We start from the raw sequence: 27366 nt of genomic DNA on the forward strand, positions 1-27366 counted from the left end.
AAATTACAGTCTTGATTTTTAAAATCTCAAAATGTTGAAACTTTCTGAGAGCTATGGGCACGGACCCCAAGACCCCTCTGTACATCAATGCTGTTAAGCATCTTGCAACTTTCTCATTTATTTTCTCCTTCAAACTCCCAAAGTGCAGCACCTCCCTCTTGCTCAGGACATATTGCTCTCAAATATCTCACATTTCAAATATCTCCAGCTGCAGCCTGTAAGGATCCAAAAGCAGACAAGTGCATTGCCACATTCCTGATAATAACCTCAGCTACTGTATCTGTTGTTTCGGTGTGGGCTCCTATATATCGGCGAGACCAAGTCCAGACTGGGTGATCGTTTTGCTGAACACCTCCACTCAGATCGCCTTGGCCTACACAATCTACCGGTTGCCAAACATTTTAACTCCCCTTCTCATTCCCATATTGACCTTGCTGTCCTAGGTGTCCTCTGCTCTCAGAGTGAGGCCCAACGCAAATTGGAGGAATAGTACCTCAAATGTTGCTTGGGCCGCTTACAACCCAGCAGTATGAATGTTGATTTCTTAAATTTCAAGTAATCCCTGAATTCCCTCTCTGGGCTCCACCCTTCCTTGGTCATCTGCTGCAGGCCCCGATTTGTTTTGGCATTTTCCTACCTCCATTCCCCCTCCACTCCACCCCCCCCCCCCCCCATCCCTAATTTCAGTCTAAAGAAGGGTTCCGACCTGAAACGTCACCCATCTTTTTTCCAGAGATGTTGCCTGTCCTACTGAGTTACTCCAGCACTCTGTCAGTGCAGTCCAATACAGTGCAATGAAGATGCAACTGCAGTGCTGATGGCTTTTTCACTGTTCCTCAGTTAGATTGAATGCTTCCTGAAACTCCTCAATTTCATGACCATCTTCTGAGAGCCCCTCACTTTTTCTGCACCAGCTTGTTTCTGCTCCATCACTTGATTATGCTGGGAAATGTCTCTGAAAGTGTTGGTTTACGCAAAAGACTTCACATCAAGAAATAATCCTTCCGCTAATTTAAAACCATGCCCTATAGAAATCACAGAACATCTGTCGAACCACAACAACAGCTTTAAGACATCATGCAGCAGCTAAGCTTTGAGTAGTTGATGATCCCTTTGTATAGTGCTGGCAGAGGATGCTTCCTGCTGCTGAAATTATGCTCAGCTGTGCAGAACACAAAAGATGCTGGCTGGAGCATCGAGTTCCAAAATGATGGTGCTGGTATAATTTCACAGCAATCCCAAGGCTTGGCATACATCAGCCAAATGCTAGTGCGCGGGGTGATAACAATACACCAACAGCCTCAGCTGTCTTGCTGCACCAAATTGGTGCGTGGGTCCCTCATGCCTTTTAGAACTCAAAACATCTTAAGCAAAATTTTGAACCCCTAAAGGTGCCAAATATGTTTTGTGCCACTAATTTCTTGCCATACGAACACACGAAGAAAGGTGGGGTTCATCAACTTGCTCTTTACAAACGGAGAAACAGAGTTTCAAATCAATGATCCTTTACCAGTTCTGACTAAGGATCTTCAACATGGAGCTTTAACTCTATTTCTCTTCACTCATATGCTGCCCGACCTGTTGAGCATTTCCAACCATTATTGTTTTTGTAAAATAGATTTGCAGCATCTGATTTTTTTGATTTTTGATTTTTAGGTCCTTTCAAAAGCTGGATTTGACCTGAAAAGCAGGAATACTTTTACCAATGTAGTACAATTCTACAACATGAGAAAAGTACAGTATTCAAAATGATATATTTTCATTAAAATTAATGGGCTGACTCATTTCGCAAGACCAATAGAAGTAACTACCTTAGACAGCATGCAGCAACTGTGGAGGGAATGGACAGATGATGTTTCAGGTTGGGATCTTTCTTCAGACCGGTGAGAAGGGTAACTTCACTTACTTCAAAAGTAATAAAGAATTACCTTTAATTTGAGCTTGAGGGCCGACTAGCATGTTGAAAGATTCTGCATATTCTCTTCAAAAAGATTTAAAACTTAACCAGTTGTAAACATATTTATATGGATCTTTCTCAGACAGGGGAATGACAAAACAGACCCTTCTCTGTCAAGTTGATATTACCTGCCTTGGATTTGTTAAAAGTACCATTCCATGATGCCCATCAATACTATTGAATAGCAACAACATGGAAGATGACCAAGCTTGAAATTGGCATTTGTTCTCTCTTGATTAATAGAGATATCCACAATGCTTCATCCAATGGTCCGATGGGAGTAGAAACATCCCATCTCATAGTTGCCAATCAATATTCTTGGGTCGTGAGCATGCAATTTCCTGATTTTCCCAGTCTACTTTGCAATCAGTGGCTTCCTGATGACAATTGACATACTTCCATTTGTAATAAGGATCCTCAGATTGATGTTAGAATTACTGCCCAATTCTGTCCCACCACTGTTCTCAGGGTTCAATTGGTTCCAAGCCCAAGGACTCAGGCAGAAATATACTTTCAAATTCTCTCCACAAACAAGGAGAATATGCTGAGCAGCATTTGTCACACTGACTTCAAACATCATCCTTCACAAATAACAAGGTGAAATTAGGTGTGTCCCTCTGGTATAGGCTTGGACGAAAATGAATATCATTCCCCAGCTGCAGAGCATATTTCCTCCAATTGAGTCGTTAAATTAGTCATGCTGGTAATATTAACAATTCAAACTGTCTGCTCATTTTTAATTCCAGTTGTGCACATACACTTGCTCTGATTTGTTGAGCTGATTGGCTAAACATCTGTTCCCCACCTGTTCCCTGATCAGTTCACCACGGTTTATGAAAAGCAGGGCATCAAAATAACTTCAATATTCTGCTCTGGAAAAATGCCAAGAGATAAAACAAGATTTTTAAATCTCTTCAATGAATATTTGTGCATTTTCATAACATTCAAGGTGTGAAACGGTTGACAGCATAAGGCAATTATTTCAATACTGGTTTATACCATGCATGCTTCCTATTGTGTATGTACATGTGTCTTCTTACTTACCCAATGTTCATAAGACCACAAGACATAGGAGAAGAATTAGACCATTGAGCCATCCAGTCTACTCCGCTATTCAATCATGGCTGATCTATTTTTCCCTCTCAACCTCATTCTTCTGCCTTCTCCCCGTAACCTTTGACACCCTTGCTAATCAATAACCTACCAATCTCTGTCTTAAAAATACCGAATGACAGCCTCCAAAGCAATCTGAAAATGAAATCCACAGATTCGTCAGCCTCCAGCTAAAGAAATTCTTCCTCATTTCCATTTTGAAAGCATGCCCTTTTATTCTGAAGCTGTGCCCTCTTCCATTACCGAAAAGATACTTTCCACATCCACTCTATCTAGGCCTTTCTTTAGCCAGCAGGTTTCAATGGGATACCCTCTCATCCTTCTAAAGTCAGGAGAGTACAGGCCTTCAAACACCCCTCATACATTAAGCCAATCATGCTCAGGATCATTCTTGTAAAACTCCCCTGGACCCTCTCAAAAACTAGTACCTGTACATCCTTCCACAGATATGGGGCCACCATCCTCTCGGACTTTATGAAATATGTGGTGCCTTTCTTTGATAATCATATTTTCTATCATACATAAAGGGATATTTTTTTTGCGCACAAAATATTTAATGTAAATTTGATTTCTAATTATAATGTAATAATTCAAAATGTGGTCAGTTGTGAAACAGGGGTATTTTAGAATATAGAGCATGACACCACGGGAACAGATCCTTCAGCCCGCAATGTTTTCACTGAACATGATGTCAGGTTAAACTAACCTCCTCTGCATGCTCGTGACCCATATCCCTATATCCATGTGCATATCAAAACCTCTCTTAAATGGCACTATTGTATCAGCCTCCATCACCACCCTTGGCAGTGTATTCCAGGCCCCCAGCACCTTCCATGTAAACAAACCCCCCCCTCATATCTTCTTTAAACTCTGTCCTTCCCATCCTAAAGCTATGCTCTCTAGTATTTGGTATTTGCACTCTGGGAAAAGTGTCCATTTATTTAGCAGATACGATATTGAATGCACATTTTATTTCTAATTATTTATCATTTTATAACACAAAATGTGAGCTGCTTGTTGAACTTTAACTTCAATAACAACATTTATTTATTTAGGACCGATGTCTGCTTGGAAGAAAGTGATACCGCTTCAAGGAGCACAAGAAATTAGAAGGTACCTTGTTTGGTGTTTAGTAATATGAAGTATATTCAAATAGCACTTTAATGAAAAATGGCAAAAGAATGAATGATATTGAATCATAACTAAACCACCAATTTGAGATAGAGTTTTGGGACATTACTGTAAATACTAATAGGAGATAATACAGTAAGTGCAAGGGATCTCAGAAGAGTTTCAAAAGGCCTTTGATAAGGTCCCACGCAAGAGATTAGTGTGCAAAATTAGAGCACATGGTATTCGGGGTAGGGTATTGACATGGATAGAGGACTGGTTGGCAGACAGGAAGCGAAGTGTAGGAATTAACGGACCTGGCAGGCAGTGACTAGTGGGGTGCCGCAAGGCTTGGTGCTGGGACCCCAGTTGTTTACAGTATATATTAACGATATAGATGAGGGAATTAAATGTAACATCTAAGTTTGCAGATGACACAAAGCTGGGTGGCAGTGTGAGCTGTGAGGAAGATGTTATGAGGCTGCAGGGTGACTTGGATAGGTTGGGCAGATGCAGTATAATGTGGATAAATGTGAGGTTATTCACTTAGGTGGCATGAACAAGAAGGCAGGTTATTATCAGAATGTTGTCAGATTAGGAAAAGGGGATATGCAACGAGACCAAGGCGACTTGCACAACAGACTGAAAGTAAGCATGCATGTACAGTAGGCAGTGAAGAAAGCTAATGGCATGTTGGCCTTCATAGCAAGAGGACGTGAGAATAGGAGCAAGGAGGTCCTACTGCAGTTGTACAGGGCTCTGGTGAGTACAATAGTGCCATTGGGTGCAGTTTTGGCCTCCTAATATAAGGAAGGACATTCTTGCTATTTAGGGAGTGAAGCGTAGGCTCACCAGGTTAATTTCTACGATTGCAGGACTGACTTATGATGAAATAATGTTTTTAGAAGGTACTGCAGATGCTGGAAAATTGAAGATAGACAAAAATGCTGGAGAAACTCAGCGGGTGAGGCTGCATCTATGGTGCGAAGGAAATAGTAAATGTTTCGGACCCAAAACATTGCCTATTTTCTTCGCTCCATAGATGCTGCCTCACCCGCTGAGTTTCTCCAGCATTTTTGTCTACCTATGATGAAAGAATGGATCGACTGGGCTTATATTTACTGGAAATTAAAAGGAAATTAAAAGGATTTACTGAAACATAAAATTCATAACGGATTGGACAGGGAAGATAGAGGAAATGTTCCCCATGTTGGGGGAAGTCCAGAACCAGGGGGTCACTGTTTAAGAATAAGGGGTAGGCCATTTAGGACGAAGATGAGGAAAAAATGTTTTCAGCCAGAGGGTTGTGAATCTGTGGAATTCTCTGCCACAGAAGGCCGTGGAGGCCTATTCACTGGATATATTCAAGACATACACTGGATGTATTCAAGAGATATAGCTCTTTGGGCTAACAGAATCAATGGATATGGGGGGAAAAGCAGGAACAGGGTACTGAATCTGCATGATCAGCCATGATCATATTGAGTGGGTGCTGGCTTGAAGTGCCAAATGGCTTACACCTGCACCTATGTTTTTACGTTTCTGCGAGTTGATGTACAGTGGGACTATAGCGTGCAAGTTCAGAGCTCCTCAAGAATGGTTACTTCGGTGCAACTATCATAACTGCCTCTATCACTATCCCAGTCAGTGTTCCAGTAACCAACTCCTCAAAATGTATTCCCAGAATCCACAAACAATCATTAACGATAGAAAAATATTTTAATCTGAAAAACTGCACTATTCAATTCCTGGCCTTAACCCCACAGAAAAAGAATCAATATTTTCCCTTCTTTCCTGGACATGTCCAGAACTGACAACAGTCAACTGTTTAATTTTTAGCTGTCTTTTAATGTACTTGCCTGAACTTATTAGTGCTGCAATTAATCACAATTCTCTCCCATTGTGATTAATGAGATGTAGTAACATCTTAACTTTTATCCATTATCTGCCAGGGCCACTAATGGAATGTAAACGTTCTCCCCATTGCCTTTATTGTGTGGATGGGTTCCATGGCTGGAACTGCAGCAGCCTGAATGGTGTTACCTGTTCCATCGTGTACTGTCAAAACTGATTCACACGGCAAGGCGTCCTTCATTGCATCTCCCCACTCCAGTCAAGGCTGACTTCAATATTCTGATTGAGGCCAGTCATATAAATTTCATGGTTTCAACAAGCAGACTTCTGATACCTTGCCTCAGGATGTTTCCAAACGCTCTTCGAATTACCGGAGAAGCGGCAGTAAATTAAGTTATCAAAGTATTTCAATAATAAAGAATTTAGACAGTTTTGTGGGCATTTCTACTGTACGCTTACTCCACCGAGGCAGACAGAATTCTAGTAAATTCCACATTAAATAACCTTGCGGGAACAGAGAGAACAGCTAGTAATATCATACAGCTGGCACCATGGTGTAACGGTAGAACTGCTGCCTTACAGCGCCAGAGACCCAGGTTCGATGCTGACTACGGGTGCTGTCTGCACGGAGTTTGTACGTTCTCCCTGTGATCGCATGCATTTTCTCCATGTGCGCTGGTTTACTCCCACATTCCAAAGACGTGCAGGTTAATTAGCTTCTGTAAAATTGTAATTTCTCCCTATTGTAGAAACATAGAAACATAGAAACATAGAAAATAGGTGCAGGAGGAGGCCATTCATTGTGATCATGGCTGATCATCCCCTATCAATAACCCGTGCCTGCCTTCTCCCCATATCCCTTGATTCCACTAGCCCTTAGAGCTCTATCTAACTCTCACTTAAATCCATCCAATGACTTGGCCTCCACTGCCTTCTGTGGCAGTGAATTCCATAAATTCACAACTCTATGGGTGAAAAAGTTTCTCACCTCAGTCTTAAATGACCTCCCCTTTATTCTAAGACTGTGGCCCCTGGTTCTGGACTCGCCCAACATTGGGAACATTTTTCCTGCATCTAGCTTGTCCAGTCCTTTTATAATTTTATATGTTTCTATAAGATCCCCCCTCATTCTTCTAAACTCCAGTGAATACAAGCTTAGTCTTTTCAATCTTCAATTGTGTCGGATAGTGCCAATGCATGGGGTGATCGCTGGTCTGCACAGATCTCTAAAGTCTAAGATAAAGTGGTACAAACCACTCAGTTGTGAGGGGCAAAGTTTAAATGGGGATGTGCAGGAAGAGTTTTATTTACGGAGGATGGTAGGTGCCTGGAAGGTGCTGCCAGGGTGATGGTGGAGGAATATACGATTGTAACATTTAGAGGGGGTTTGGATAGGCACATGGATGAGAAAGGATAAGGATCATGTGCAGGCAGAGATTAGTTTAATTTAACATCATATTCAGTGCAGACATTGTGGGCCACAGGGCCCATTTCTGTGCTGCACTGTTCTATGTTAACCAATGTGGCTAAAGGGATCAGGGGGTATGGAGAGAAGGCAGGTACAGGATACTGAGTTGGATGATCAGCCATGATCATATTGAATGGCGGTGCAGGCTCGAAGGGCCGAATGGCCTACTCCTGCACCTATTTTCTATGTTTCTATGTAATGTTATAATTAACAAGTGTTGCCGGCTTGTTTTGCCACTCAGTAACATTACAGCTGATCCTCTACCTCATCCGCTCTCCTGCCACCTGACCTACATACTGTCCATCATAGTCTACAATACACCCCACAACTAAATATGCACACGTCTTCAGGTTGGAGAATCCTAAACATTAATGTCCGAGTACAGCAGTGTCACCATGGCTCTCTCTTCAGAGTTGAAACAGAATAATTAACACTGAAGATCTGGTTGAGAAATCAGTTAAGAAAACAAACGAGACCCTGTACAGAGTATAGGATCACCATTGAATTCTGGTACCCATACTTCCAGAGGCTTCCTGGATTATCCGTTTTGCCAGACCAACAGAGATCACTGCCTCCGTGAGGAGTTGAAATGTATAGGAACAGTCCGCCTAGGCGGCCGAGGGACCGAGATACCTGCCTGCAAAGTCGGCCTCGGAAGTTGACTATGGGAGCGGATCTGCAATCTCCGGTAATTGTAATTTTGTCTGGATTAAGAGGTGTCGGACCACAAATTGTCAGAGCATTAGTGGTGGACCTACACCTTCATAAACACAGGTACAACAACAACTGGAGAACAGCAGATGGATGGATTCAGACATTCCAAAACAGACGCTTGAGTCCATGCAGCCCATCAGCATCCTTTTATGCTGCTCTGACACCAACTCAAATTTATTTTTCCCACTGTTCCATCAACTCCCCCAAGATTCTACCTCTCGCCACTCACAGTACCGAAGATAAAACTAAATTAAATGATATTTCACATTCATCCTTTTCATCTGAAGCTATATTGCTATATATTCATCGAATAGTTTTCGATTCTCCAACTTTGGAACATAGTTTGTCAGATTACATCTTTTATTTATTTTATTTAACCTTTATTTAACCAGGAGAAGTCTCATTGAGATTAAAAATCTCTTTTACAAGAGAGTCCTGGCCAAGACAGGCAGCAGCACAGTTCCACAGTTAGACAATAATTTAAAAACAACAGAGAACATATAAATAGAGTCACAGTCAGAACATCATCAAACAAAGCATGTACAGACAGAAGAGCCCTCTTCAACATCATTAAGAAGGGATTTAAATCTGTTTATAGAAACCAGCTCCTTAAGTTTCAGTTCATTCTGCAGCTGGTTCCATGCGAAGGAAGCAGCATAACTAAATGCCCTTTTCCCCAGTTCAGTACGGACTTTAGGTACAGTTAGTAAGAACAAGTCCTCAGAGCGGAGCTGATAAGTTCTATAAACAAGGAACTGCAGATGCTTGTTTACAAAAAAGAGACAAAATGCTGGAATAACTCAGCAGGTCAGGCAGCATCTCTGAAGAACATGTATAGGTGACTTGAGTAGTCTTATGGATGCTTGATTAAGTTGAAAAAATGTGACATTTCTGGCACATTCCACTGCAGTGGAATCAGAGATAAAGAACTAAGTCCCAAGAATTAAAGTTTTGAAAGATAGACAGGAACTTGTTTTCATTAGAGCAAAGATGACAGAGGCACAACTCAAAGTTACAACCAAACTATAACTTCATGTTGCAAAATCTTGAAAAAAAGCTGCTCTGTTCTGGTGGAAATGAATCAGATTGCCCAATATACCACTCTGGGCATGGCTAATACTACCCAAGTCCACATCCAGCAGACCTAACCTATTTAATGCTAGTTTCTTCCTTCCCAGCTGTTGTCAGCCAATTGAATCATCTTACCAACAACTACAGAATGGTTCTGAGCTACTATCTACTTCACTGGACACCCTCGGATTATCTTTACTCGGACTTTACTTACACTCAACATTATTACTTTTATCATGTATCTGTACATTGTGGACGACTCGATTGTAATCGTTGACATTCCACTAATTGTTTAGCACCCAACAAAATGCTTTTCATTGTACCTTGTACATGCACCAATAAACTAAACTAAAAACTAAACTAAATAATGTACTCCTCACCTTTCCCCTCTTCAGCTCAAGGATCTTGCCTTCTTAACCCATGTACCATTGGATGAAATCCCTATATTTTTGGCTGCCTCCTATTTTTACCTTGCATCTGATATATGTCAAACTTTATGCATCTTCCTGGTACAGGAAAATGGAAGGGTTTATTCAGCCCTCTGAGCCCGATTCACTAATGCCCTTTCTCATTCCCACCTCCTTTCATGGACATTTCCTCCATCCCTAGGATTGTTTTCTCTGAAACAGCGGAGGTTGCGGGAAAACCCGATACAAGTATATAAAACTATGAGAGGCACAGATTGGGTTGACAGTTAGACCCTTTACCCCATGATGGAAAAATCAAATACTAGAGGGCATAGTTTTCAGGTGAGAAGGGCAATGTTTGTTCACCACCATTCTTCAATTGTCAGCTACTCTGAGCAAGGCATTGACAATTTTCACCTGGATATGCACAATCCCTCATTTGCCTGGATAGCATGCAAAACAATTTTTGACTATATCTCAGTACACGTGATAATAATAAACACATTTTTTCCACCTCATGCCCAGTAATTTAACATTCTATGTTCTCTTAAAAAAAACGAATAAAAATTGAGAAGCAAGCTGTGGAGTTGAAAATATTTGCAGATTGTTACAGCTGGTAGAGTTGCTGCCTCACTCTGCCTGATACCTCGGCTCGATCCTGACAAGGGCTGCTGTCGGCGTGGAGCTTGCACATTCTCCCTGTGGGATTCCCTGTGGGTTTCCTCCTGGTGCTCTGGTTTTCTCCCACATCCTAAAGATGTGTGAGCTTGTAGGTTAATTGTACCTTGTAAATTGCCCCTTTTGAGTAGGGAGCGGGAAAGTGGGAGAACACAGAATCAGTATGAACAGGTGATCATTAGTCGATGTTGACTGTGGGCCAAAGGACCTGCTTCCATGCAGTATCTCACAACAAAACTATATTTCTAACTGTCTCTATGAGGGATTGTGCATAAACTGCTGGTTGAATTCTAATCCACATAACTTCCAACCTAATTAGAGTATTCAGAAGCTACAGAAGAGACTCCTGGGATTGAATCACATGATAAACATTGCATGATAAGTAGAGCACTTTATCATGTATATGCTGCATAATAATTGTATAGTAATAAATTAAACAGAGTAATTTAGTCTAAGGTTCTGGTGTCTTTATAAACAGGTGAAGCTGAGTTTAGTTAGTCGTCACAATCCATCAAGTGAACTGCTGCTTCATTATTCATTGCTGGTCATTTGATATTTTTAATACCTAGAAGAATAATGACTAGACAATCAAGAATACAATGTAATTTCTAAAGCTATTTTGCATTAAGTCTTAAGAAATTGTATTCGGATGGACCCGGATTCAGAAACTCTATTGCTTCTAGTTCTTAGTTTAGTTCAGAGATACAGTGCAGAAACAGGCCCTTCGGCCCATCGAGTCCACACCGACCAGCGATCCCCGTACAAGATCCTACACACGAGGGACAATTTACAATTACACCAAGTCAATTAACCTACAAAACTGTACATCTTTGGACTGTAGTAGGAAACCTGGAGCCAACCCACGCAAGTCACTCTTTTCTAACCTTGTACATCTAAATGAGAAATGATTGTATACACAAACATTTGGCAATATTACATGCATATGTCCTGAGATGCTTCAAAAGGAAATTGGATTGTGTTTTGAAGACATCTTGATCAGAAGTAATATAAAGGAACTGCAGATGCTGGTTTATAGCAAAAAGAGACGCAAAATGCTGGAGTAAGTGGGTCAGGCAGCATCCCTAGTGAAAATGGATGGGTGATGATTTGGATCAGGACCCTCATTCAGGCTAATTGTTGTAGGGAGAGTGGTGGAAAAAAAAACTGGAAGCGAGGGGGAAAAAAAGAGGACAAATCAGGACTGCCAATAGATGACCGCAGGCAAGGAGGTTCCTCAATAAGGTAACTATTTGCTAGAGACAGGTATGAGCCTAAGAGCGATACATAACTGTGAACTGTGGAACTAGTTAACAGACTTTTAGGGGAGGAAGGGAGAGGGATTTGTGGAAGTTACCCAAAATTTTAGAATTCAACGATCATACCATTTGGTTTGATCAGATGTAACACTGATCATGGTAGGGAGTCCCACTTCAATTATATTTCTATTCATAGATTGACACAAAAAGCTTGAGTAACTCAGCAGGACAGGTGGCATCTCTGGAGAGAAGGAATGGGTGACGTTTTGGGTTGAGAACCGCCTCGACCCAAAACTTCACCCATTCCGTCCCTCCAGAGATGCTGCCTGTCCCGCTGAGTTACTACAGCATTTTGTGTCTATCTTCGGTTTAAACCAGCATCTGTACTTCCTTCCGACATATCTTCCTATTCATTGTGGAAATAGAATTGGGGGGGTAGGGAGGGTGTGGGTGGGAGGGGGTGTGGGTGGGGGGGGGGAGAGAGCTCAGAGAAAAGATGGTGGAAGAGCCATGAGGGAGAGGGGTATGTCATGGGGAGGGGGGCAGGAGCCAGTGAGGGGGACCAGAGGGGAGGGGCTGGAGCTGGGGGACAGTGCGCCCGGTCCCACCAGCGCCGGGCCCCGGCCCCACCAGTGCCCAGCTCCCTCAATCTCCCCACTCTCCTTCCTCATTTCCCCAGGATCTCAAGGGTGCAGCAGTGGGCCTCGCAGTCGACCAGGCCCTGGGCCGCTCCGCTCTCCAGTAGCGGTGATGCACAAAATCTGTTTGCTCCGCTCCTTCAGCTTTATTGTGACAGAGGAGCCGGCCAATCAGTGCAGCGATGGTGAGCTGGAATGGGCGTCGCCGTCCCGGGTGACTGACAGGAGAGGAGACCAATCTCCTGACAGGAGAGGAGACCAACCTGCGCATGTGCGGTTTTAAAGATTTTTAGACCTTAAAACTTTTATAATACTATAGATCGGAACAAATCTTGTTGCACTTGAGCACAGGAGTATGGTGAATAATGTGGAGAAAAATTGTAGCGCTATTCTGTTCCGTTCTTGCGCAAATTGAAAAACCACGCAAACTGGAAGAGCACAAGATCAGACTTTTAGTTTATGTATACTGTAGATGGTTCCTCTCTTATCAGGTTGCTGAACCATTCTCCCATAGGCTAGGGTGCAGTCCCAGTCTTCCAACCTGGGCTTTTTCTCTGCAGCTAACACAACAATGTTGTAAAACTAAGTTTTGCACTCTGGTACTTATCTCTGTGCTTTTGGGTATGACTTAATTGTGCTTATGTAGAGTATGATTTGATCTGACTGGATAGCCCACAAATAAAAAGCTTTTCACTGTATCTTAGTACATGTGGATAATAAACCAATACCTAATGCCACCCTCAGTACTGTTACTTATTCTGATCCTGGAACAAGGTTTTATACTCTGACAAGGTCTTCAGAAATCCTACTTTCAAAATATCTTGTCTATCTTGGAGTCAGCAAAATCCAAAATCATAAACTGAAAGCAGAGCAGACCCAGTGGATAACAACGATAACTATCAGTGTTTTTTTCCCAATTTCACAAAACCCAACAATGTCATTGCTGCTTTTCTAGCCAGATTCAAGAACATTTGTTGCTTTACTTTTTTTTCCCATTTATTTCTTCACAAACCACAATCACTGGCATCAAATGTTATGTGACAGCGATTTGCATTGATCGATTGATTGATACAGCACAGAAATAAGCCCTTCAGCCCACAATTACCCCTTTTCACACCAGTTTTATGTTATCCTGTTTTACATCCACTCCCTACATACTAGGCACAAATTACAGAGGCCAATTAAAAATGTACACATCTTTTGGATGTGGGAAGCAACCGGAGCACACAAAGGAAATCTATGCGGTCACAGGGAGGGAATAAAAACTCTGCAGCAAGTCCTTCCTGCAATCTAAAACTCTGCATCATTCACTCAAAATGCATGTTTTTCCATGTTGTGCAGAGGAAAGATAAATATTTTGTTTAGTTTAGAGATACAACGCGGAAACAGGTCCTTCGGCCCACCGAGTCCGCGCCAACCAGCGTTCCCCGCAAATTAACACTACCCTACATACACTAGGCATCATTTTACATTTATACCAAGCCAATGAACCGACAAACCTGTGCGTCTTGAATGTGGGAGGAAACCGAAGATCTTGGAGAAACCCTACGCAGGTCACGGGGAGAACGTACACACTGCGTACAGACAAGCACCCATAGTCAGGATCGGACCCTGGTCTCTGGCGCTGCAAGGCAGTACCTCTACCGCTATGCCACCATGCCGAACATGTATCTGTATGCAAAAAACAGCTGATTCATATCTAGTGTGGGTTTAGCTGCAAATGGTATCAGGCTTCAGGAGGAGATGTCAAGAATTATTGTTCTTTTTGAAAAACTTAAAGATATAAAATTCCATTCTGCCTAGTCTGCATTAGGTGCAATAGGCATTATGCCAGGTGCTGATCCCAAACATCCAGTTGAGTGTAAGCACGAAGAACGGATACAATTGGGGCCATCCATCAAGTGGAACAGGCGTGAAGTTCCAGTCAATAAACAAGAGAAGCAGCTTCAGTTATCGATGTAGAACCAGAAGCTCCACACAGCTCTTTGCAGCATTTGGTGTAGAAATAAAAAGATAATTGGATGTATTTGCGATGATTTCTGGGTTGAATCACACCACCCTGGAAATCTGACTGGATTGGATTTTCTTCTTTGTCACATATGCACTGCACAGTGAAATTATTTTTGCATTGCTCCCACATGTCATATTTTTAGCACCATTTACAAAAAGAAAAAGTCCAGAGTCCACATGCTGGACGTATTGGAGTGCCCCGATCCAGGATAGCCCCAGGCTGCTGTAGGGCCTCCTCAGTCACCATCATTTCCTTTGTTCCAGATTGTAAAATAGTGGTGTTAAATAGTAATCCCATGGGTTTGCACCAGCTACGTGGGTCAGACCAATTACAACACAAAAGGACTAGGAAAGGACGACGGCCAAATAAAGGGTTGTATTCAGAACTACAAACATTATTCCTCATGATCGTTCTGCTTAAATCAACGTACAAAAGTCTTGGTGCATGGTTGGTTCTCGTCATTTCCCCCTTGGAATTTAATACTGAGACAAAACTATGTAAAGTTTTACGTAGAGCAAGAGTAAGGACTAGGATGATGAGAACTGGGCCGATTTCAACTGCTTCATTTTTATACATGCTGTGATTATTTTTTATTGTATGCTTCAGTTTTTGTTCAGAGGTAAATTGTTCCATGTTGCCAAGTTGTTCCAAATTTTACAGAGTTTGCTGCTGAGTTTTTAATAAGAAAATTTCACAAACGTGACGAAATGTGACAACAGAAATTGAGGACAGATGGTACACAAATTTAATATTTTCAATCCATTCTTTAGTGCGAGTCGAAAAGCTCTCCGAGGTTCTGTTCTTTTTGTCGCTAGGACTTATGAACACAAACACAAATTAATATAAAATGGGAAAAGTCTACTTCAACTTTGCAACTTTCTAGATTTTCAGGATTTCAGCCTTAAAATAAGGCAAAACATTAAATAACTGTTAAGCAGGAAATCTCCACTCACCGATGGTAGTAGTGCTACACTCAGCTCACTGACAGAATTCCCATCCAGCAAGAAAATGATCATATAATCCAGGCCTGCCATCATGTGGCAACGCTGTACTCTGGCAGCGCTGTTATTGGATGAAATGTTAAATTATGGCTCCAATTCACAAGAGATCGCACAAGTTGCGCATTGTGAAGCCAGAGGAAGGAATGAAGGTGAAAGGGGATGGGGAGGGAAGAATTGAAGGAGAATCCAGGTGGGGCACAGGAAAGAGAGGGGAAGGGGGAGGGGTTTAGCCACAGAACTCTGCTGAATGAGTTCATGTACTTTGGTCTGGTCAGTGATGGCAGGAGCTAGTGATGACATGCGCTGACTGGTCCATTCCTGATCCAATGTCAGTGGTACAATGTATTTGACACATGAATGCACTTTGGAAGCTTTACTACATTATTCATAATGAGACAGATGCTTTGCTGGCTTGTATCAACTGGAGTACTTATACCTATTGATAGAAAATATTGGAACCATTAATCTTCATAAAATGAACACAATCATTTTCCATGCCAACATTCCTGTTGATATCAACCTGCCTTGATTTATCGTATCCAAGATATCTTTAATATAATTAACACCCACTCCCCTTGAAACCTGTTTGCTTCACCTAGTCATACAAGTATACAGCACAGAAACAGGCCATTTGTCCCACCTGCCTGCACCTGACCCATGGCCTTCCAAATACATGTACCTGTTCAAGCGTGTTATAAATGTATCAGACTCTACCACTTCCGCTGTCAGCTGGTCCATATATGTACTACCCTGTGTGGGGAAAAAGTTGCCTTTCATTTTCAAATTTCCCCCCCCTCAAATTAAATCTATGCACTCTAGTTTTAGAGTCTCCTACCCTGGAATAAAGATCGTGGCTAAGCACTCTATCTATGCCCCCAATGGTGTTATAAACCTTGAGTTCACCCCTCAGCCTCCTACTCACCAATGAAAATAACACATACCCATAGTTCCTCTCAAATCCTCCTTGATCTCAAGCTGTACAGCAGCCCAACTGGTAGTGATGTTGCCTCAGCGTCAATTACCAGGGTTCAAACCCAACCTCGGGTGCTGTTGGTGTGGAGTCTGCAGGTTTCCTCTGGGTGCTCCAGATTCCTCCCACATCCCAAAGACATTACCACTAATATGTAGGGAATGGATGAGAGGGTGGGATAACATAGAGCTAGTGAGAACAGGTGATCAATGGTAGGTGTGGAATCTATCGGTCAAAGGGCCTGTTTCCATGCTGTAAACTAAACTAAACAGTAGGCATTTGGAATTTAACAAATTGGATAAATGAATGGCATCTCATGGCTTGTCTGCTCATTGATTTTGACCAGTCAGCACTGGCTAAGTACATAACATAGTAACCACAGGAGGTCGGTAGATTGACTGTCTCCTCATTGTTAGACTTACCATTGGGAACAGAACTACTGTCTGTGTCATCAGCCAACAGGTTGAATACAATTTAATTTTGGAAACACTAACTGGATTTTGAGAAGTAAAGTAATCATTTATCATAACTTGTCTTTAATTACACGTTTACTCTCTTGTCGACAGATGGCACAATAGGCTAAGTGTTCGGCTGGCAACCGGAAGGTAGCTGGTTCGAATCCCGCTTGGAGTGTATACTGTCGTTGTGTCCTTGGGCAAGACACTTCACCCACCTTTGCCTGTGTGTGTCCTTGGGCAAGACACTTCACCCACCTTTGCCTGTCTGTATGGAAGTAATTGTGTGAAGCACTTTGGGGTCAATGCAAGTTGACTAAAAATGTGCTATATAAATAAAGACATTATTATTATTATTATTATTATTATTATTGTCAGTACTTACTGAAATACATGTTGACCATGGATATATAGTTGTGTCTAAATAAATGGATGAACTGGATGTAAAGTTAGTCTGGTTCATTAAAATTAAAACATCAAATGACCCAAAGATTGAAGTGGCTGAAAGCAAGCTTGCAAACTATAATATAAAAGCATTAAAGCCACTAAGTGTTTTTGTGGCAATTAAAGCCACAAGGCTTTCGTAAATGAATATTACCTTCCCATCGCAAATTAGAAAGCAATTTGGAAGTGTTCAGTCAGGAATAATTCCCAGAAGGTAATAAACATGTTACAATTTATTTGGATAGACACAAAATGCTGAAGTAACTCAACAGGTCAGGCAGCAGCTCTGAAGAAAATGGATAGGTGACGTTTTGGTTCGGGACCCTTACCAAAACATCACCTATCCATTTTCTCCAGAGCTGCTGTCTGACCCTCTGAGTTACTCCAGCATTTTGTGCATCTTCGGTATAAACCAGTATCTGCAGTTCCTTTTTATTACAATTTATTTGGACGTGTTGATATCTATGCGATATGAGAGACAGATATTTTAACTTCGTAATACACAAAGTTGGTATTTTCTCTCATATCTGCAAATGATTCCTGAAATAGCAAATAATAAAAATGAATAGGTAGAGAAGATTGACAGTGTTCTGCTGTTTACTGCATTCTGTATAAAAGAAGTTCCCTTCCAGCAGATGCAGAAAGAAACCGTTGCAAGATTTGTCTATCTTCAGGACAGAGTTACAGGTTATGAATTCATACTGTTCAATTGCATGTCGAATAATAGGTGTGATAAAAACAGCTCAAGTCTTTGAGATCAAGAGAGTAGAGATCATTTCTTAAGCACATCTTATTGTTTCTGTGGGAGTGGATTCAGTTGGAAGCATGGATTAAATTAAAACAGATGAACTATGTTGATCCATTAACGACATTGATATGCCAGAGAAGTGGTCAACTCAAGCGCATAACACTTAAGAACAAAACTCGTTTACCCCAGTCACTTATTTGAGGAAGTAATTATGTTTATCAATCATATATAATTCAATTATTTGTTCTTCTTTCATGGTGCATATTGGCAGCGAGTCTAGCATTTGTTGGCAATCTCTAATTGCAGTTAAAACGTTGAGGTGAACCTCCTTGATGAACTGCTGCAAACACATAAAAAAAAACATTCGAGCCGTGCTACTCTGTACGCAGTGCCAGGATTTAAAACAGTAGAAATGCAACTATATTCCCAAATCACTAAGGTATACCCCTGGGAGGGGATGTGTAGTGATGGCATTCTCATATACCTGTTGCCTTCTCCTTGACAGACATTGTGGGGTTGGGATGTGCTGCCACGGTAACTATGATAGTAACTGCAGTTAATATTTTGGATGGTATACATTTGCAGACACTACAGTCCGATGATAGAGGGTTTCAATGTTCGTGTGGTGCAAGGGGCGCTACTCACGTAGCCTGCTGTCTAACATTGTGTGTGAGAGCTACTCACATCCAGACAGGTGGTGAATATTTTGTCACGCTCCTGACTTGTGTTGTAGATGGTGGAAAGGCATTATGGTGTCAGGAGATTAATCAAACATCTCTCACCTGTTCTGGTGAGGCTCAGGAAAGCAGACAGCATCTGTAGTGAGCGAGGGACAGCATTGATATACTTTTGATTGCAAACAATGTCACCGAGGCACATGGTGAGAATTAAAGGAATAAAGTATGAATGTAAGATGGACACAAAATGCTGGAGTAACTCAGAGGGCTAGGCAGCACCTCAGGAGAGAAGGAATGGGTGATGTTTCAGGTCAAGACACTTCTTCAGACTGATGTCAGTGGAGAGGGAGATACATACATAAGGAAGTGTAAGGTGTGCAAACAGGACAAAGGGGATGGAGATCAAGGAAAATGCAAAATAGATCATTGTTAGCTGGGAGAAGGTAACAGCAAAGCAAACAGAGATAAAATGTAGTCGGAGACAGTCAGACTGGATGGAGAACTGGGAAAGGGGAGGAATTGAGAGAGAGGGAAAGCAAAGTTACTTGAAGTTAGAGGAGTCAATGTACATACCGCTGGGGTGTAGGCTACCCAAGCGAAATATGAGGTGCTGTTCCTCTAATTTGCGCTGGACTTCACTCTGGCAATGGAGGAGGCCCAGGACAGAAAGGTCATGAATGGGAGGGGGAGTTAAAGTGCTGAGCAACTGGGAGATCAGAAAGGTTCAGGCAGACTGAATGGAGGTGTTCAGCGAAACAATCGCAGAGCCTGTGTTTGGTCTTGCCGATTTACAGATGACACCAAGAACCGCGGATACAGTAGATGAGGTTGGAGGAAGTGTAAATGAACCTTTGCCTCACCTGGAAAGACTGTCGAGGCCCTTGGATGGAGTCGAGAGGGGAAGTAACGGGGAAGGTGTTGCATCTCCTTTCGTTGCAGGGGAATGTACCTGGTGAGGGGGTGTTTTGGGTGGGAAGGGATGAGTTAACTTGGGAGATGTGGAGGGAATGGTCTCTTCAGAAAGCGTAAAATGGGGTGGAAATGGGAAGATGTGGCTAGTGGTGGGATCCCGTTGGAGGTGGCGAAATTGTTGGAGGATTATGTGCTGTATTTGACGGCTTATGGGGTGGAAGGTGAGGACAAAGAGGACTGTCCTTGTTGCGACTGGGGAAGGGGGAGCAAGAACGGAGCTACCGGATATCGAGGAGACCCTATTGAGGACCTCATCTATGATGGAAGAGAGGCACCCCCGATTCCTAAAGAATGAAGACATCTCCGATGTCCTGGGATGGAACACCTCAACTTGATGCAGATGCGGCATAGAATTGAGAGTAGGTGATAGACTTTACAGGCAGTAAGGGTGGGAAGAAGTGTAGTCCATATAGCTGTAGGGGATGTACATAAATATTTACACAAACATACATATGTTTGTCATGGACAAAAGTATTGATGGGTTGGTTATGAGGTGCTTTTGGAACCCAGTTGCCAAGGCCAGCTAATTGAAAATTCAAATTTTCTGGCACAAAAAAGAAGAAAAATTACCACTTGTCTACCAGGTTATGGATAATTTACAGTCCAGAACACATTTTGCAATGGACACTGAATGATAATGATGATACAACATTCATTGAATACCTGACGACAGCAACTTGTGAATCAAGGTACATCATTTATTCTCATATGGTCATAAAAGCTGTCTAATGTGTTATGGAGATTCATGATGAACACCACCAGTCCTTTCTGGCAGAGTAATAAAAATAACTCTGCTTACCACACAACCACTTGAATCAAGCTTGCGATCCGAGATACAGCAGAAGTTTCTGCTGCAGCCACCATTATCCTTTGTGCAATCTCTCACCGGGCCAAAAGAGTCAAGAAGTACCTCAAGGCTATTAAAGGAAGTGGAGATCATGGCTTCTTCCCTGCAAAATATAAACGGAACAGAAAGGATAAATAAAAGGGCTTTTAACATCAATCCCAAGGTAAAATATTTGACCTGATATTGTTTTTGTCTCAGCATTATTATGAAGTAATTTTCCCCCATCATATTCATGTTTTCAATTAATTTTCCATTCAGCTTAAAATGGAAAATGATTAAAAGAACACAGAATGCTGGAGCAACTCAGAGAGTCAGGCAGCATCCCTGGAGAATAAGGATAGAACATGGATATCTTTCTTCAGATCAAAATTGACCAAATGAAAATAAAATGTTAAATGTTCATACAAAAACAAAAACAAATGTCTTATTTAAATTTGTGGTTGTTTTCCCCACTCATATCAGAACCTGCTGTGAAATGTTCAGAGATTTTGACAAATTAAAGAATTCCATTAGACATTGAAACTATTTCAAATAATAGTAATGGTCGGTACTGAACCTGCAGACATAAGTTTTTTCTCTTGAATATGAGAGAAAAAGCTCAGTATTTAAAAATGATCCAATTCCCTGATGGCAATCATAACTATCATAGAGTTTGAAGAATTTCCATTGATATTTTTTAATTATCGCAAAGGAATGTCAAGGATTTTTGTATGAATGATTAACACTACAAAATAAACATTCATCACATAGTCAGATTTCAAAGTCTAGAACTTCAAACCAAAGGAGCCGATTAATAGAAGAACAGCAGAGTTTGATGCACAGAGACAGTGTGGACGTGTCCTTTTCATCATCAGACCAAGGTCAATCTAAAACTGTGAGATTATAATAAGCACACTGAAAAGGAGTTTAGTCACAGGCTGCCCGTGAAGCCTTGATGCTCTTTTTAAACATGGTACTAATCCACACAATACATACAATCAGGAGACTCTCAGTCTTGGTTAGGACTCCCTCCTCACTGCATAGTTTGAAGATAGAACAGTACCTCACAGGAATAGGCTCTTCAGCACACCATGCCGAACATGATGCCAAGATAAACTCATCTCACCTTACTGCACATGATCTATGCCCCTCCATTCCCTGCATACCCAAATGCCTATCCATAGAATGAGAGTACTTGGAGTCAGATTCATATGGCATGGAATCAGGCCCTTCGGCCCAACATGCCCCATTTAAACTAATCCCACCTACCTGCATTTGACCCATATACCTCTAAAATCGTCCTATCCATGGACCTGTCCAAATGTTTCTTAAATGTTGTGCTCTTACCTGCCTCATCTACCTCCGGCAGGGATGGAGGATCCAGGATAATTGACAGAGCACTTCACAATTTCTCATCAGTTTCCAGCACCTTTGTTCTCCCCCTCATTTTCTCTGCGCAGACCATGGATAGACTTGCTCTGTTCCCAGCCTCCAACTTCATAGAACATATAACATACAGCACAACAGGCCCTTCAGCCCACGATGCCCATGCCGAACATGATCCAAGACCATCACTTATCTACCTGCACATAACCCATATCCCTGTAAATCCATGTGCCTATCCAAAATCTAATGTAGCTGCTTCAACCACTTCCTCCAGCCCCCGTCACCTACGAGCTACACCCTCTGGTATTTGATTTTTCCATCATAGGAAAAAGATTACAACTGTCGGTCCTATCTATGCCTCTCATAATTTTATATACTTCGATCAGGTTTCCCCGCAACCTTCGATGTTCCAAAGAAAACAATAAAGTCTGTCCGACCTCTCCATGTAGCTAAGACACCTTAATCCAGGCATCATTTTGGTAAACCATGTCATTGGTTTACCTGAACCTGTATCATTTTGGTCAATTGATAACCTTTGCAATTTCTGGCACCTTCAACCAGATACCATCACCAGGCAACCCCTCCCCTCTCCTGTCCTTTAATAATTTTCAATGGATCACTCCCTGTATACCTCCCTGGCAAGTTTTATCCTCTCCACCAACCAACTCCCTTCTTGGTACAGAGAGACACAAATTGCTGGAGTAACTCAGCGGCTCAGACAGCATTGCTGGAGAAAAAAAGATGGTTGATATTTTGGGTCGGGACGGTTCTTGAGACTGAAAGAAGAGGGTGGTGGGGGGGGGGTAAAAGAAGTAAAGAGGCAGGGCAATACCTGGTAAGCCCACTATAGGCTTGAGGCAATGCGAGCTCACGAGATAGACACAAAATGCTGGAGCATCTCAGCGGGACAGGCAGCATCTCTGGAGAGAAGGAATGGGTGAGCTCAGGAGAAACAATATGGAGAACTGTGGGACTGGTACCCTCACGCACTTTACAAACAACCAGGTAGTTTACAACACCAGTACTTTACATCTTTCTTTCCCATCATCCAGGAACCCAAAAGACTTACACCCGCCCCCCCCCCCCCCTCTCCCCGCAACAAATGTACTGCATTCTGTGCTCATATTGTTGCCATTCTCACATTGGAGAAGCCACACACAGCATGGGTGACCACTTTGCTCACAAATCCACTTTAGTCACCCCGAACCATCTCAACCCCACTTTGACCTATCTCTGGTCTCCTGCACTGTTGAGGCCCAATGTATGCTTGGGAAACATTAACCTGTCTTCATATTAACATCCTATTGCTGTTAGAAAGATTCTAAGGGGAGTAAGAGGCGGCCGTGGCTGACAAGGGAAGTCAAGGGCAGTATAAAAATAAAAGAGAAGTATAACATAGCAAGGATGATAGGCAAGCCAGAGTATTCAGAATCTTTTAAAGAGCAACAGAGGATAACTAAAATAGCAATACGGGGAGAAAAGATGAGGTACGAAGGAAAGCTAGCCAAGAATATAAAGGAGGATAATAAAAGCTTCTTGAGGTATGTGAAAAGGAAAAAAATAGTTAAGACCAAAATTGGACCCATGAAGACAGAAACAGGTGAATTTATTATGGGGAACAAGGAAATGGCAGACGAGTTGAACAGGTACTTTGGATCTATCTTCACTAAGGAAGACACAAACAATCTCCCAGATGTACTAGTGACCAGAGGACATAGGGTCATGGAGGAACTGAAGGAAATTCACATTAGGCAGGAAATGGTGTTGTGTAGGCTGATGGGACAGAAGGCTAATAAATCCCTAGGGTCTGATGGTCTGCATCCCAGGGTATTTAAGGAAGTGGTTCTAGAAATCATGGATGCATTGGTGATCATTTTCCAATGTTCTATAGATTCAGGATCAGTTCCTGTAGATTGTAGGGTATCTAATGTTATCCCACTTTTTTAAATAGAGGGAGAGAGAAAACAGGAAATTATAGACTAGTTAAATCGGCTAGAGCTTCAGCAGCGGCGCAGCACTGAATAACCATCACGGAGCGGGCAATGCCCTACTAGGATCGCCGTGTTGGGGCTCCGGAGTGTTGGGCCTGCCGACTTTAACACCATGAAGCTGTGGTCTGCGGAGCTTCCAGCCGTGGGCGGCGCTGACTTTAACATCGCAGAGGCCTGGGATCTTTTGCCGAGGATCGTCAGTGTTCGAGCTCCGCCCAGCTCGGCCTGTGGACTTTGGAAGCCGCGGACTCCGGTAGGAAGCGGCCGATTCGGAACTCCAGGCTGCTGAGAGTGTTCTCCGTTCCGACGCTGGAGCTCCATCATCCCGGCGAGAAGGCCTGAAACATTGGGCCGCCATTGCGGCGACTGCGGAGGCCTCAATAGGCCCCAGCCATGGGTGAACAAGGGGAAGATGACTGAACTTTGTTGCCTTCCCTCACAGTGAGAAATTATGATTTCGCTTTGGGGGGATGTTTTTTTATGTTTTATGTTAAATTCTATAGTGTTGTGTTTACTTTTGTGTGCTGCATGGTAACTCAAATTGCACTGTACCAATTGGTGTATGTGACAATAAATATCCTTTGTCCTATGTCCTTTTGTTAGCCTGATATCGGTGATGCGACAGTAACAGGATCGGTCCTTGTCAGCATGGATTTACGAAGGGGAAATCATGCTTGACTAAACTTCTGGAATTTTTTGGGGATGCAAATAAGAAAATGGACAAGGGAGAACCAGTGGATGTAATGTACCTGGACTTTCAGAAAGCCTTTGATAAGGCATAGGAGATTAGTGGCTTACCTTACCTTATACTGTGGCAGCCATTTACCCTCTTCTTCATCGCAGATGTCAATTTCAGCCAGCGCTCCCCTGCTTTCCCTGGCCCCTGCCTTTGCTGTGTCTCTCTCTCTGTCTCTCTCTCTGTCTCTCTCTCTGTCTCTCTCTCTGTCTCTCTCTCTCTGTCTCGCTCTTATCTCTATTTCCTTTTGTAAATTAAGGGACGATAATACCCTCATTCCAGTCCCTGGGACTTTGCCTGCGGTTAGAGAGGATACAAAGATCATGATCAAGGCCCTTGCAATCTCCTCTCTCAATAATCTGGGATAGATCCCATCAAGCCCTGGGAATTTATCCATCTTAAGAGACTAATCAATATCACATAACAACTAATTTGGGCAACATATTGCAAACAGTGTTCCCTTATTTGGGTAAATTTTATCCAGAATAAGGGAATCAAGAAACAGAAGACAGGTTTAAAGCCAGAAGGGAAAGATTTAATAGGAACCCGAGGGTTCCACATAATAGGTGGTGGGTATATGAAATGAGGTAATTGAAGCAAGAACTGTAATAGCATTTAAAAGACACTTGGATCAGTACATGGATAGGAAAGGTTTCAAAGGATATGGGCCAAATGCAGGTTGGTACGACTAGATTAGATGGGGGCATCTTGGCAAGTTGGGATAAAGGCCCTGTTTACATGCTGTATAACTCTATAGCTCTATTCAACACGCATTATATATAATATGTGTTAAGAAAACACACATTGTAGCAGAACTACAGATACATTTTTGCAGCAGGAGTGACAAAAGACGGTCAAACAAACACCGCTCAATTGAAAAGTTACCGATCAAAAACTTATGTTTGCTCATACTAAACAGTCGCTTTAACACGCCACAAATAACTTGCCTCAGATAATTAGTGAGACAAAGTTTAACATTTTGCCATTGAATAGCTCTTCTAACAAGGGATACATATCTCAGTATGAAATCTGCTGTCTCTGTATCATCTTCGACGATACTAAAAATACCAATAACAAAACATGAACCCAATTCACATAAAACTCATACTGCCTTGCCACGAAACAGCAGAAGCAAAGTTAGTTACAAACCATTCTTGTGGTGAGACAGATTTATAAATCTGTGAACATAGCTTTACTATTAGCAGTCCATAAAATAAGGAGAAAGCAAAGACCATTATACTAACCAAAGATTAAAGGATACACATTAACAGTTGCCATGTTAACAGCTAAATAGCTACAATGCAGAATTGGAAGATTGCTCAAAGTAACTTTACATGTAATTATGGTAAATTACACCCTTGAGTGGTTAGAGTGTGAACTTTGGGAATGAAATACCTTTTTACTAAATGCTTGTGAAAATAAGCAAATCTGTGTGAGAGATACAAAGACCAAGGACATTCTTCAATAACATCAGCAAGGGAAATCTTAACATCATTCTTCTATTTCATACAAAGAGTAAATGGGCTGTTGTGGAACAAATAATATAATTTTCCTATTTCAAATTATATTCATTCAAATTCTAGCAATTTGGCTGTGATAATCACTGAAAAACAGCAAGCAAGTCCAAGGGAGTTATTTCAAAGAGTATTCAGTATTCTTTGAGGGGTAGGAAGATCAAATCGATACAGAAAAATCCAGAGTGTAACTCTCCCCCAAAAGACTAAATGTGACTGTCGTAGGAAGAGGAGTAAATGTGTATGACAATACCACAGGTTGTTTCCATTCAGTGAAGTGTAAAATTACGAATTAAATCATATCCCTGTTTTTTTAATTTTAAGATAATGATGAAGTTTAAATACGCAAGGGTATGGGATTAGATTGTACTGCATTTTAGATTGCATTTGTTAAAGAGAATTCTAAATGGTCTAACTTACAATGCACTGAATTACCATATAGTATAGTGCAGTTGCATCATTTTCATGACATTGTTTGAAAGAACATATGGGTGGCACAGTAGTGCAGCTTGGTCGAGCTGCTGCATCACTGCACCAGACACCTGGTTTGATCCTGCTCTCGGGTGCTGGCTGTGTGGAGTTTGTACATGCTCCCTGTGACAGCGTGGGTTTCCTCCCACATCCCAAAAACATGTGGGTTTGTAGTTCATAGGCCACTGTAAATTGCCCCCCAGTGTGCAAGGAGTTGATTCAAAACTGGGATAACATAGAACTAATGTCAATGGACTATCAGTGGCCTGTTTCCATACTATATTTCTAAACTAAACATGCAAACAGTAACAAAAAAAATTGATACAGTTATCAATAAATTAAAAGTTAATTCTGCATTCAAAATAGTTCCATTAATTATTCCACTCATTCAAGTTCCATTCAAGAACTATCCAAGTTCCAGTCTGCATTTGATATGTTGTCTTACTGCAGATGCAAAATGAGTGAGAAAATCTCTGCAAACATAACAAAGATAACAACTCTACTTTCAAGGGGGTGATACAAACATTATGTTCCAGATGGGGTCATTATAAGTGGATATCTCCCACATCGTTTTTGTTTGTCTTTGAATTTTGACAGCTAAGCAAAAGAAATTGAGGGAAACAGTAATATTTGATCTGAGTTGAGATTTAAATGACGTGTGCTAGGAAACATCAATATTCCCAATTAACATATCATAAATATATTTTACATTCCATAAATTGTCTATGGATCTAATTATGACAACTCACTGTTGCTAAGCTCTGACAGTCCAAGTACAAACTATGTGTACAGGAGGCTTCTGCATAATGGGCAAGATTGTGTTCCTCAGTAAACGTCTGCATCATGATTTTCCATAACATGAAGCCACATCTGAGGATGTGCCAAGAAATGTGAATGG

At 41.7% G+C, this 27366-nt stretch overlaps 1 protein-coding gene across 1 annotated transcript in view; it reads right to left on the minus strand.

Moving 5' to 3' along the window:
• astn1 (astrotactin 1) overlaps positions 1 to 27366 on the minus strand; it is a 1835284-nt gene that overhangs the window by 699470 nt on the left and 1108448 nt on the right. Inside the window, exon 11 of the mRNA XM_033028426.1 lies at positions 20344 to 20494. Within this exon, the coding sequence (XP_032884317.1) occupies positions 20344 to 20494 (151 nt within the window). The remainder of the gene's footprint in view (positions 1 to 20343; positions 20495 to 27366) is intronic.

This window comes from Amblyraja radiata, chromosome 10 (assembly GCF_010909765.2).
Source record: "Amblyraja radiata isolate CabotCenter1 chromosome 10, sAmbRad1.1.pri, whole genome shotgun sequence".
NCBI classification, from domain to species: Eukaryota; Metazoa; Chordata; class Chondrichthyes; order Rajiformes; family Rajidae; genus Amblyraja; species Amblyraja radiata.